General features: G+C 37.6%; 1 protein-coding gene across 1 annotated transcript; it reads left to right on the top strand.

The window, feature by feature from the left end:
- The first annotated feature begins 8,096 nt into the window (after positions 1–8,096).
- Positions 8,097–10,784, top strand: LOC133782543 (DAG protein, chloroplastic-like). Its single transcript, XM_062221878.1, has 5 exons — positions 8,097–8,556; positions 9,908–10,005; positions 10,089–10,154; positions 10,258–10,434; positions 10,526–10,784. The coding sequence occupies exons 1-4, from the start codon at positions 8,213–8,215 to the stop codon at positions 10,431–10,433; spliced, it is 684 nt and encodes a 227-aa protein (XP_062077862.1). The 5' UTR covers positions 8,097–8,212; the 3' UTR covers position 10,434; positions 10,526–10,784.
- Positions 10,785–14,512: the final 3,728 nt, after the last annotated feature.

Genomic DNA, 14,512 nt, shown 5'->3' with positions numbered 1-14,512 from the left:
TCACTGCTCCGATCTTGAGCCTTCCTACAGATCGGGATATGTTTGTAGTTTATTGTGACGCCTCGAGGCAGGGTCTGGGTTATGTACTTATGCAGACAGGGAAGGTGATTGCCTATGCATCACATCAATTGAAGGAATATGAGTAGAGGTACCCTACACATGACTTAGAACTTACAACAGTAGTTTTTGCAATGAAGGTGTGGCGGCACTACTTGTATGGTGAGAAGTGTGAGATATACAATGATCACAAGAGTTTAAAATACTTTTTCACCCATAAGGATCTAAACATGAGGCAAAGAAATTTGTTAGAACTGGTAAAGGATTATGATTGTGAAATCCTCTATCACACTGGGAAGGAACGTGGTAGCAGATGCCTTAAGCCAAAAGGGTCCAAGACAGTTATATAGTGATAGTCAGGTATCTAGGGAGTAGGCTGAAGATATGACAAGAGTAGGAATTGAGTTAGTAGTGGGCCAGCTAGCCAACATCACCCTACAGTCTACTCTCTTGGAGAGGATCAAGGAGAAGTAGTTAGATGACCCACAGTTGGGGCAGATTAGATGGGACGTCCTAGCTGGAATAGCTAAGGACTACACATTGTCAAGCATGGACTTGTTGAGATACAAAGATTGGATCTGCATTCTGATGGATACCGGGATCAGACGGGAGATTCTGGACGAATCTCATACTACCCCTTATTCTCTACATCCGGGCACCATGAAGATGTACAAAGATCTGAGAGTTCTATATTGGTGGCCTGGGATGAAGAGGGACGTGACTGAGTATGTGGCAAGGTGCCTGTCCTGTTAGCAGGTCAAGGTCGTGCATGAGAGGCCAGTAGGGCTGTTACAGCCTCTGGATATTCCAGAGTGGAAGTGGGAAGACATCACGATGAATTTCATGGTAGGATTTCCCAGGACAGTGGGCCAACATGATTCTATTTGGGTCATCATGGATCGATATACGAAATCAGTTAATTTTCTACCAGTAAGGACGAATTACAGTGTTGACCAGTATGTAGATCTCTATGTGAGAGAGATAGTTTGCCTTCATGGGACTCCAGGGTCTATCGTGTCTGATAAGGACCTTATCTTTACTTCCATGTTTTGGGGAAGTTTTCAGAGGGCGGTGTATACACAGCTGAAGTTTAGTACAGCTCATCATCCTCAGACGAATGGTCAGTCTGAGAGGACTATCCAGATATCAGAGGACATGTTGAGAGCATGTGTGTTGGACGTTCAAGGGTCCTGGAGTATGTTTAGAGTTTTCCTATAACAACAGCTACCAGTCTACCATTGGGATGGCACCTTATGAGATGTTGTATGGTAGGAAGTGCAGATCGTCCATTCATTGGGATGAGATGGGTGAGAAGAAATATTTGGGTCCTGATGCAGTTCAGAGGACCACTAAGGCTATCGAGAATAATAGAGCTCGGATGCTCGTGTCTCAGAGTAGACAGAAGAGTTATTCAGACCCAAGGTTGAGGAATGTAGAGTTCCAAGTGGGAGATTATGTCTTCCTTAGGGTTTCACCTTTGAGAGGGGTGAGGAGGTTCGGGAAGAAGGGCAAACTAAGCCCTAGGTTTGTGGAACCATTTGAGATCTTTGAGAGGGTCGGGCAGGTGGCCTATAGGTTGGCCTTGCCCCCTGCATTGTCTAGTGTGCATAATGTATTCCATATTTCCATGTTGAGGAAGTACGTGTCAGATGGAACTCATGTACTGAGTTATGAGGATCTGGAACTGGAGGCAGACTTATGCTATGAAGATCAGCCAGTTCAGATTTTAGACAAGAAGGACAAGGTCTTGAGGAACAAGACTATACCTTTAGTTAAGGTATTATGGAGGAACAACAAGGTCGAGGAAGGGACCTAGGAGCTGGAGGCAGATATGCAGACTCAGTATCCCAAGTTGTTTAGGTAAAATTTCGAGGATGAAATTTCTGTAAGGAGGGGATAGTTGTAACGTCCCAAAATTTCCTAATAAGGCTTAGGGCCTTGATTAGGGGGTCAGGATGGCAATATATGGAATTATATGTTTATTTGATATATTTGATTGTGATTATGTGTGTTATGTAATAATATAACTAGTGGTACATGTTTAGGGGTATTAAATATGCATGTGGGCCCGTTTCTTATTAGAAGGGCAATTTTTATAATTTGGCCCGTTATGGGCATAATTTTATATATATGTGATATATGTGTGAGACCACATTATTATGTGGGTTTATTTGAGTTACTCGGCATGAGACGATCCTAGGGAGCAAGTTAGCGGGAAAGTCACAACAGGACCCAATACTCGACTCGGGGCGAGTCAAGGGGTATTTTGGGTATTTGGCATTTAATTGGGTTATTGGGTAATGGGAATGAATAATTGGGGATATATTCATAGTTGGTGAGTTTAGGAGGGAATACTAGGGAATTTGACCATTTTTCCTTTGGGGACGTTTTTTATACCCCGAGCCTCAGGATTAGCTTAACTGAAACTTAAGCCTTAGGAAACATAAAGAACCGCACAAAGACACTCCTTGAACTAACTCACTCTCTCTCCTCACTCTCTTTCTCTCTAAAGCTTCACTAAGCTAGTCTTTGAAGAATTAAGAAGGATTTTGGCTAAAAACCAAAGAATTGAAGACTTGGGATTGAGATTTGGAAAACTTGTGGTCAGAGGATCATCATTCATAACCGAAGGTGTTGGGTTAGCTCTATGGCTAGTTACTCAGAGCTAAGGGCAAGGGCCCCAGGTGACTTTATGGTCACATAGCTAGGGCATAGGCCCCGGGGTTGGCTCTATGGTCAACAGTTCATGGCAGCGACCCCAATTTGGTCCAATGACCATTTTTTTGTAACTGAATGACTGTATGTGTAGGTTATTATTGCTGGACATGCTAGATAAGTATATGAGAATCTATATTGTTAAGTTTATGCACATGTAGAGTTTTCTTGCTAAGCCTTGGCTCACGGATGCTTTGTGGTGCGGGTAAGGGGAATGAAAAACTTGACCAGCCATGATTTGGAGAGCTTCGATGGCGGTGTGTACATATGCAGCTGCTCGACCACCACGGCTGAGGATATCTCAGAGGAACTAGGGTTGTAGCCCTGTTTTTGCCGCTTAGGTCAGCTAGATGTAATCTTTTATATACCTACACTTCTTTAAGTATTTGGTTGTAATATTTTGGGATCCCACGAATGTATGAAACTTTTTAAATAAAAGTCAACGGTTCCTTTCACCAAAATTTTTAAACCTAACCCTTGACATTAACAATAGTTGCACGTTTTAAGCCAAATGAATTTATTAGCAAGTTTGACACAATTTAAAGTACATAGTGTAACAGTCATGGATTAGGAGGATGTTACACTAACTCTCTGTATGGGTATGGGTTACCTTGGCCAGAGGGGCCGGCTGCTGCCCCAGACACAGCTCAGTCTGAGTAAGGCCCCTGACTATCCTTAGGAGCTCACCTTTTTTGCACCAACGGTGCCACACTTCCTCCTCTTCGATGTTTTCATCGACTGGCAAGGCTTCTTGAGGAGGGGGAGCTCGGGGATGAAAGGAAGAGGAACTCGGGTCCTGAGAGCTAGCTTTTGGACCTTGCTGATTAGGTTGCAGGGCACCATGGTGGTGTCATTCCCAACCTTACAGTAGTCTTTCTCCTTCGGAGGAAGACTAGACAAAGTCTCTTATTGACACATAAGTGTCACAGACCTCTCTGTCCTCATGAATATAGCTGCACAAAGAACGAACTCAGTAAGAATACTTAAACAACAAAAAAAAGTGTGAAAGTGATAAGAAAGTTATCGTGCTGAATTCAAAAAGATAGAGGACTTATGAGGGTGGTTGAAGTATCGGTGATCGTAGTTCTTGAACACATTGGACATAAAGAACAAGTCTTTATAGTCACTTGGTTGGCTGGGGAGGTTAATGATGGATGTTGATCCCTACTTGTTTGATTTTATTATGTTCGGTTCACTACTGCGACGAGTGGCCAAGATGTGAGGATTGCTGGTTGAAACATAGGGACGTAAAAATGAATGGGACCTAGAGGCCCTCATGCTTACTTAATCATTGAACGGTTAGAACCCGAGCAAGTGCTCTGATAAGTTATTCCTAGAGAGCAGCCATGAATATTGGTCATTCAATGAGAGTGCCTAGAGATACTAGGGGTTGCCAAATTTGAGTGAGGATGAACACCCTAGGGCAACTACTCGCCAATACCATTGATTGACATACAAGTCTCTATAAACCCATGTAACTTCGATTACACTCTTGAATAGCAGCATTGACCTAGGTAACTTGATGGTTACCCTTGTGAGGGATTTACTTTTGGATAAGTAGGGATGCCCTAGGTTACTCATAGTTACCCTTGATGTGGATATTTATTGGCTAGATCTTAGTGTTGAGACTCAGTTCTCCCCTATTGATTAGCAAATATGTTGGAGGGCGTGGTACGCCCGAATTGTCGGAAATTGTTGAGCGTTGGTCTCGAATTATATTGTGATATATATATATCTGTTTGCTCTGAGATTTTTGGAGTGCAGGAATTTATCTGTCTATCTGAAATAGTTTGCCATTGGTTATCAGACATAACCATAAGTTTTCCAGAACACTTTTGCATTCTTGAAATTGATTGCTTAGGGTCTGGATGGATCCGGAACCCTAATTTTGTTGAGCTATTGCTATCAATGATCAGTGACTTGGCCAGTGATCACCTGTCTTCTCTACATACTTTTGTTTTACAGTTGAACTTACTAAGCACTTTTGGTGACCTAGTTGTTCCTTGATGTAGGTAAGAACAAGGGCAAAGCAAAGCAATGAGCGCTGGAGTCTACTTTGTGGATGTACATGTGGACCGACCTTTTGGGAAGCTGTTTTTTTCTTGGAAATTTTTATTTTCATACAAGAACAAAAATGAAAATGAAAAAAAAAAAGGAAACAGATAAATATTTAGTGTAAGACCCAAATTTACCAATAAGGCTTAAGGGCCTTGATTAGTGTATCAGGAGGGCATAACTGGATTATATGTGATTTAAATGATTAAAAGCATGTTTATATGATTATTTGGATATATGTGATGCATGACTATGTGTTCTAGTATGCATGCAGGCCCTGATTAGGTTATAATGGCATATTCGTAATTTTGGCCCGTTGAGGGCATAAATGTAAATATTTGTGTTAATTGTTGAGACCACATTATTATGTGGATATATTTGCAGCTTGTGACTCGAGGCGATCCTAGTGAGCGGTCTAGCGAAAAAGTCACGGTGGGAATTTATACTTGGCCCGGGACGAGCCTGGGGGTATTTATGGGAATTTAGGAAATATATTGGAGTCTATTTGATATTGAGAAATATAATTGGTGATTAGTTAGGTGTCGGGAAGTAAGCGGTAAATATTAGAGACATTCGAGGAATTAGCGGGAATTGAGAGCAAATGACCAAAATGCCCCTAGATTGATTTAAAGGCTTAGGAATTATGGGAGGGCAAATTGGTCATTTTGTTTAAAAATCAGAGATGAGTATTACTTTTGCTTTATTGCTTTAGTGGAATGTGTAGAAAACTTTAGAAGTCTGAAGGAAGGAAAGAGACAAAAGGAAAAGAAAAGGAAACAATGAAAAACAGAAGTCTTGCTTTCTCTCTCACGGTTTAGGTTTCTCTCACCCTTTCTGCTGGAATTTGAGGCTGAAATTCTGAGGAACTTTAGGGTAAGACTTCACACTTGGCCCCTTGATTTGGCTTGAGGATTTAGCAAGAGTAATTCAGTCCATTTGAGGTAAGTTTCAAAGTGTTTTTCAGTTCTGGTTTTTGGTGTTGAAATGGTTGTTCTAAGCTGAGTTTTGATGGGAATTCTAGGGAATTAAGCCTGTGGTTTTGAGGAGTGAAAGCTAAGAAGGTGTGGAAGATAACCTAGGTCGAAATCCTCCATCAAAGGTAAGAAGTTCTAGCTTCAAAGTCCTAAATTTCTGTTGTTCTGCTGAGCTTTGAGCTTAAAGCTCAATCATGGTGAATTCTTTAAATTGGGGTGCATGTGGTTGATTTTCATATGGTTGGGTCTTATGGGATGTGTTAAAGATTTTGGTAGGCTTGTTTTGGGATATGGTTGAGGTTTGGATGAGTCTTGGAGAGGTTTGGCTCGGGGAAAATCGAAGGAAGAAAGTCTGGGTTTGGCTGTGCTGTGACTAGTGCTATAGCGCTAGTCATTGGGCGCTACAGCGCTAGGCCCTGTTGTTTCAGAGCTTTTTGGCTCTGCTTGTAGCGCTATAGCACCCTCTTTATGGCGTTGTAGCTCTACCCTGTTTCCAGAAGGGGGTTTTTGGGTTATTTCTTAGGGTTTTTGCCTAGGGGCTCGGGGTTCGATTTCACCACCCCGTTTGGTGGAATTAGGGCTTCCTGAGAGTTCATGATTGGTCCCGAGGTTAGATTTTGGGATTGAAGTTTTGTAATGGTTCTAACTTGTGACTGTGACTAGGTGTACGCTAGGGCTCGGAAGGGATCGTGCTTGAGGGTTGTCATCATTGATCAAAGCTACCAGAATCCAAAGGTAAGAAAACTGCACCCGGTTATGTGATTATGTTGGGACTAAGAGCTCCCTATATCTGTATGATGTCATAGATGGTATTATGCCATGGGACATGTGATAAATGGCCTAAGAGTGCCGGGATCAATATTTGCGCACAAGGCGCGGCTCGGCCACTGGTAGCTGAGGACAGCTTAATATTCACTAAGCTCAGTTTAAGCGGGCCGGAGTCAATGGGATGATTTGGGGTTGCGACCTAAGGGCATCAACCCTGTCTATTTTATGTGAATTTGTTATTAATGTTAATTGAGTAGCTTGGTATGCTAAATGCCTAATTATATGGATATTTTGGGTTGTTAAGTATATGATTATACAGTTTGAGTTATCTGATTGTTTAATTGATGATTATGCTCTATTATTTTGTTTTCTTACTGGGCCTTGGCTCACAGGTGCTACGTGGCGCAGGTAAATGCAAGGGTAAGATGGACTAGTCCTGAGTGGGAGAGCTTTGAGGCTGAATGTACATAGTCGACTGATCGGCCGCTACAGCCGAGGAGTGGTACAGGACGGGAAAGCCTAAATGTCTGTTTTGCCCTTAGAGTGGCTAGTAGCTGTACCTATAACCTGAAATTTTGTAAACTATCTTTTAAACGCTATTTCTTTTGGGATCCCATGTACTAAAATGTTTAATTATATGAAATGAAACTTTTGTGACCAAAATCTTTTAATCCTAGTTCAATTATAGTTTCATTAATATGTTTCTAACTAAATGACTTAATTAGCAAGTCTTGCACTTTTATAAATACACAGTGTAACGGTCTTGGCTATCGAGGGCGTTACATTTAGATATATATGCAATACTTGAATTGCCAAAATAAGAACTTGAGTGTGTCATTATGTTACCTGATTGAGAGAGTGGGCGTGTCCGAGATGTTAAAATGGTTGGCGTGGGGGTACTGAGGAGAGAAGAGAAGTACTGCAAGGAGGGGAGGGGAATGAGGAGCACGAACTAGATAACTTCTGAGCTCCATCGTGGTCTTAGAAACCTTGAACAGAGAGAGAAGACTGATGAGCACCAACCCTTGAAAGAATTTTGACATGTGTCATTGATGAACCTTGAACGAGAGAGAGGGTGGCTGAATGAGCGCGAAAAAGAGAGGTTGGGGACTAGAACTTACCTAAATCAGAATCCCTAAAATATTCTATGGTGCCAGTCTTGAAAGAAAACGATGGAAGAGATAGAGAAAGGAGGAAGTGGAAAATTAATAAAATATTATTTTGAAGGATGAATAGTAGACATTAGATATAGATTTGTATTGTAGCTTTATCTAAAAGTATTTGTAAAATAAACCATTTGTTGTATGCCTCTTTTACTTAGTTGTAGCTATTTTTTTCAATTTGGGGTAATATAACTCATCCATAGTGCTCTTAGGTATTATTGCAAATAATATATAACTAGAGGTATAGTAATGAAAAAAATCCCAAAATTGATTACCTTTCAAAACCCGAAACGTTATACCTTAGCCCAATCTATTTTTGGCCCAAAATTTGCACATATATACCCATTTCTTCAACAAGAAAACAAAATACAAAAATAATTCAAAATATAAAATATCGCTGCCTCCTTATCTGTGCGACTCTCTCGTTCGTTTTGGTTTGTACTTTGTAACTCACCTTCTTCATCCATAGGACCATTAGCTATGGCTGCCAATCTTTCTCTCGCGCCCAAAACCTTACTATCAGCTCCCAAACCCTCTCTAATACCACGTCGTCATCATCTTTCTCCTCACCCCTTCCGATTCGTCTCTGTGACTTGGTCTTCGACTCACTCTGCTACTCCAAAGCTAGCCGTTCGGGCTGCGAATGACGCCGATTACTCGTCGAGGAGAAGCAACAAAAACAATGAACAGAGGGAGACGATTATGTTACCAGGATGTGACTACAACCACTGGCTCATTGTTATGGAGTTCCCCAAAGACCCTGCTCCCACTAGAGAACAAATGATTGAGACTTATCTCAACACTCTCGCTACTGTTCTCGGAAGGTACTATTTTTCCTAAATATTTGGTTAATTTTGTGAAATTGTTTTGTGGGTTTTGTCTCAAATTAATGAAAATGGATGATTTTAAGTCTTACACAATTGACATACGCGTATAAGGTGTGGTATAGGAAAAAGAAATAAAATTGCTCTCATTGTTTGGCAGTGGGATTTTTTTTTTTTTGGAGATAACTGAGGTCTGAATCTGGTTGTATAGTGAGACGTGTAGTTCTTTCATGAAATTACTCTTAATTTTGTTATTTGGTTGAAGCGAGTTTTTTCATTTTGTTTAATTGGTTAGTAATTGGCACAATGACTAATTTATTCTATTTGTTCTGAAAGCTTGAGACTTTCCAGGTAATTTTGATTTTGGGAAGTAACTAGCAAGAGATTTTAGTTTATATTTGTTACATTATGCAGTAATATTGCTATTTTGATCTGCATTAATACAGTAATACCATCGATATTGAGTTAAGAATACTACCAGCATTACCCTCACCAATGGATTATGGAAAAGAATTGGTAATAGCTTATGAGGCAATGAGTTCATCTAAACTTAGCCTAAGTTTATAGTGTGGAAAACTAGAAACCTCTATCAACTCCATATGAACTAAGTTGGATTTTCAGGCCTATGCCATACCAGCTGCTATGCTTTTCAGAGGGATTTTTAATATCAAATATTCAAATGTATTCCAAAGTCCTTTTCTCCCCAAATGCACCTCTAGTCTCACGGGGGTAACACCTCCAAGGACACCTCTGGCCCCATGGAGGTAGCACCTACAAGTGAATTCCTGCTTCACTTTGAAGAGAAGCTACACTCCTGTAACAGAAAATATATTGCCATAAAATTGTCTAACACCGGATTATCCAATATGGAATTTACTTCTTATTGAAGTCACCTGAGCTGATGGTACCGATTTTCGTAACATCCAGGGCCAAAGTCACTGAAATCCCTAAAACAAACTGTGTAGTGTACTTCATCTTCTGGGTTGGGAGCAAACCATTGTGTGATTTTTGCTGAAGCATACACTTGGGGGTGGGTGAAGGGTCGATGATTTCAAAGCATAAAAAATGTATCCCTAGAGTAAATTCAAAACATGGTGTTGAAAGGTTTGGAATATGAATACCTTACAGTTGACTCCCTGTGTATTATTAACCTTGAAAATGACATGTTCCAATATAGCTTTTTTGTGTTGTAGTTCTCCTGTTGAAGGTTTTTATTGTTGCTCTTTTAGTTAAGGATTGCCTTTGTTTTTTGCCTTTAAAAGTGAGCCTTCATATAGTGCACATCAAAATATGCAATTGTTACTTGTTTTGCTTTGCTAACTTTTTTTTGTGAGCTCTTCTTTGTCGACAGCATGGAAGAAGCAAAGAAGAACATGTATGCTTTTAGCACCACCACCTACACTGGATTCCAATGTACTGTATCTGAAGAAACATCTGAAAAGTTTAAGGGTATGTCTCACTGTCTTGTATGTGTTTCATTGAACTTTATGTAATAATTACTTACAGAGTTCATGGTATTCTTCCTGATGTAGGACTTCCCGGCGTTCTTTGGGTCTTGCCTGATTCATATATAGATGTTAAAAACAAAGATTATGGAGGTTGGTTTTCTTTGAGCTAAGAGTGACAACATTTATTACATGTGTTTTATCAAAAGTACAAGAGATTATAATTTTCCTCAAAATTTCATTATGGATCTCATAGGTGATAAATATGTTAATGGTGAGATTATTCCCGGAAAGTACCCTGTTTATCAACCCAAGAAACAAAGAGAACCAAAATATGAGAGCAGGCGGTATGAAAGACGACGAGATGGGCCACCTCCTGACCAAATAAGGCCAAGACAAGGAGCAACAAAATCCGAATCAGCTTCTTCCTAAGGTATTCAAAATGTCATCCATTTTTGTTTTTCACTAGATCTCTAGGAAATTTAATTGTTCTGATTATTTATGTGTTTATTTCACTTTGGCAGTTCATCAAAGCGTGAATCTATAGACAGATTATGCTCTGAACTGCTACTGATGTCGGTGTTTTATCAATGGCTCTCATCCATGGATGTTGGTCGCATTTGTTGGCAGATTTTTGTTGGTCTGGTCATAGCCTGGTTTAGAATTAGTGATATACGGGCTTGTTGTTGAGGACTTTGTGAGAAAAACTTTTGGACCAAACATGTGCACCAGAATTGAGATGTAACTTTAGTTAGATCAATATTAGTTGTTTTGTTTGCTGGACTTAGTTTGTCAATTGTCTATATGCTATTTTATAGTTTATTAATATTCATATTTTGTGTTGTCAAGGCAAAATTATTAATAATGAAAATAATATAGAGAGGAATAAAAAGTTAAAGAGAGTGCCTCCATGTAGGATTGAACTACTTCAGTTTAAGCAGACGCTCTACAACTGAGCTATAGAGGCTTTTGTTTAACAATTGCATCAACTGATCCAATCAGCTATAGTTCTCTCTAACATCTATTGAGTCTCCAATTGGACCCAGAAAATGTCTCTATTATCATGACGTGCTCACATGATGAAAACAAAGTCAAAGTACTGGCAAAGTAAACTTTTGAGCCAAAAATTGGTCACAATAAGAATATGTTTTTAGGGAAAATCTCGGGTGCACTCCAAAATTGGTGTACACTCTCTTTAGATTTTGCCTCATGAAGTATTTTTTAATGTAAGTTTTTTTTATAGCCGTAGTTATTTAGAACAACGATGATATACCGAGACCATACACCAATGTATACTTTATTTTAATAGTGGAAATACTATGGTAAGGGTGTGAGAAAGGAACCAAGGAATGCGGAATGATTGTTTAGCGTACGGACTAGGCCCGTCTGGTAACATTTGGAACAAATGATTCAAATTATTCATATTGTATTGATCAACTAACGGGGCTGATTAGTTTGTTCAGTGTCTATATAGCTACAAGAATATTTGGCTGGTTATTTTGCATACTCAATTAGAACACAACATAGTTTCAGATTTGGGCCTAAAATATGTTGGAAACACGAATAATCAAGAGGAAATAACATTTTATATGAGAATTTTTATAGTATGTGCAAAAATATGGCTTTTTTTTAGAAAAAAAATTAATCTGTGACTTGTTTTTGAGAATTTTTACTTTTATGGTTTATTTTATTATATTTTTGTATAAAAGTTAGTTTATACCATAGTTTTACTTTTAATCAAGTTTTATTAATTTTGAAGGGAATGTTTGTAAATTGATTATTATTTTTTTAGCTTATTTGTTTTTTTATATTACTAATTCTATATTAAATTTTTCTTTGGTTGTTTTGCAAATTATTATTACTTTTTGTAATATGAATTGGGTTAAAAATTATTTTTTATTTATTATAAATATTTTTTTTCCTCTTTTTTATATTGTATGTTTTTTTTTTCAAATCATGGGTAAGGTAACCAGTTACCTGATTGGTCATTGACAATTATGTAAAAAAAAAAAAAATCCTAGAGCTAGGTTAAATGACATGTACCAGGAGGGGTAACCAGTTATCCTGAGAGGTGTAGCTTTCTGCCATAAAAAGGGTAACCAGTTACCATAAGAGAAGTGACAGGTTACTCATATTAAATATGAAAAGAAACATAAAATTTAAAGAAAATAGATGAATTACACTTCATTAAAAATGGAAGAAGTAATTATGATTTTAGTAACATAGATAATTAGTTACCATAAAGAACCCATAAATATATACACATCAGAACGTGAAGGTAACCAGTTACCCCCAGAAATATACACACAAAGAACGTGAAGGTAACTAGTTATCCCCATAAATATACACAAAGAATGGGAAAGTAACTAGTTACCACAGATCTGACGAAAGAAAAAAACAATCAGATCCACCCCCTTTCCCTTCTCTCCCATCTTCTTCGTATAATTTTTTTTCTTGATTTGAATGTTCCCATTAGGATAATTGCTTACCCATTCACGTTTTCATATTTTTATTAGTTTTCTTTCCAAATTTTGGTGTTCCTACAAGGGTTACAGTAAAAAGAAAATGCTAAAAAAATGATTTGAATTTTTTTATATATAGTGGAAAAAACTATAAAAAAAATTTACAATAATAAAAGATAATAAATAAAATAATTGTAAAATAATTATGTATGAAAAAATGGGAAAAAAAGAAAATGAAATGAGAAAATAATAAGTACAAAAAATGAAGAAAAAAAAGAAGGAAAAATAACTTAGGAAAGAAAACTAAAAAAACAAAACAAAAAAAATGATGGAGGAAAAAAAAATAGATGATTGAATAAAAATGAAAAGAAGAAGAAGAAAAATAATTGAAAAATGGAAAGAAAAAAATATAAATGAAAAAATTGGTAGAAAAAAAATGGAAGAAGAAAAAAAGCTCATATGTGTTAAAAAAAGAAGAAAAAATTGGAATGAGAAAATAATAAATACAAAAATGAAGAAAAAAAAAGGGAATAAAAAAGGGAAAAAAAAGATGAAAGAAACCTGAAAAAAATATGAACAAAAAAAATTGGTAGAAAAAAAAAAGAAAAACGAAAAAATTGAAGAAAAATATAAGTAAGGAAAAAAAATAACTGAAAAAATAATTAAAAAATTAAAAATTAAAAAATAAAAAATAAAATTACAATCAAAATCAAAGAAAACATAACTATGATAAAAAAATGTGGCATTTCCATATTTTAGTTTGCTACTAATAGTATTTCCCATACTTTAATTTTTTCTTTAATAAATTTTTCCATACAAATTAAGAAAAGTATAATTCTCATATTTTTGCACATTAATGTTATAAAAACCATATTTTTAAAAAATTCTCAATTATCAATATCATTAGAATATGTTGAAGTATTCTAATGAAGAAGAAGAATCTCTTATGACCAATCTCTCTCTCTCTCTCTCAATTTTTTTTTTAAATTTGGGATCAATACAATTATATACCTATAATATAAAATAATTACAAAAATCACCTACAAAATTTTATTTGCAAAAATACCTTGCCATGTGATAAAAAAATATTGGATTCTAAAAGTAATATACCTAAATTTGAAACCTTCTCGAAATCCCGGTTGTCCCGTTTTTCTGGGTTTAAAAAAGTAACCTTTTGACTACTGAAAATGTTAATTATTGTCCGTATTTTCACCTCCGACACGTGGCGATCCTCAACGACTGGATTAAACATTCATTGACATCATCGGGGCATCTTACTACCCACGGCCTCTAGTTGGAGCAAGGGTTCTTTTTGGTGAAACCTTGTGTTTGACAATGGGTCGTGGGTGCCTTAGTAGATTACTACTCGATGTTCGTTCTCGGAGCTGGAGGTTCTCCAGCTCGGGCATTTGAAGCGAGGGCGTCCCCCAAGTCCAAGGTTTTGGTTATCAGACCTAAGATAAGGCACAACATGTCAGCAAATACAGGATTTCAGAGTCAGAGGATCGTCTGACAACCTTTATGGGCGATCCGTCAACAGTGTTGTCGAGTGTACGACTCGACAATTCGCACACCCACTACACCGTCTGATATGGAAATACTTACAACATGCCCTGGCAGTACCTAGGCATGTTCCCTATAAAGTAGGTGCTTTTTAGTAGTGGGCCCTACAAATCTCGTTTGGGCCATGGTTTTTATTCAATGCAGCCTAATGCATTGAACTAGTAATAATCTCCCAATAATGGGAAGAATGTGTATTAATTACTTATGATTAGTATTAATGACCCCAGCCTCTATAAATAGGGCTGGGAATCTCATTGTAAATGATTCGGTCTTTTAGAGAAAAAACACCATGTACTCAGAGCAATCTAAACAATGTGTGAGAATACTCCATTGAAGCTTGCCCTCACAAGCTCTCAACCCTCTTAATATCAGAGACTCGTGGACTAGGGTTTTTTATAACCTGAACCACGTAAAACTCCTTGTGTTCTATTCATTTATTTCTTTAATCTCTTTTTTTAGAGTTGATTGAGAAAAAGACAGTCAACA

Source organism: Humulus lupulus, chromosome 6 (genome assembly GCF_963169125.1).
Source record: "Humulus lupulus chromosome 6, drHumLupu1.1, whole genome shotgun sequence".
In the NCBI taxonomy this organism is placed as follows: domain Eukaryota; kingdom Viridiplantae; phylum Streptophyta; class Magnoliopsida; order Rosales; family Cannabaceae; genus Humulus; species Humulus lupulus.
Note: the sequence above shows the minus strand (reverse complement) of the source record. Positions and strands in the feature narration are given on the sequence as shown.

Coding starts and splice junctions, on each gene's coding strand:
- LOC133782543 (XM_062221878.1), top strand. CDS start 8,213: ATGGCTGCCAATCTTTCTCTCGCGCCCAAAACCTTACTATCAGCTCCC. Junction 8,557..9,907: donor CTCGCTACTGTTCTCGGAAG/GTACTATTTTTC, acceptor CTTTGTCGACAG/CATGGAAGAAGCAAAGAAGA. Junction 10,155..10,257: donor TAAAAACAAAGATTATGGAG/GTTGGTTTTCTT, acceptor TGGATCTCATAG/GTGATAAATATGTTAATGGT.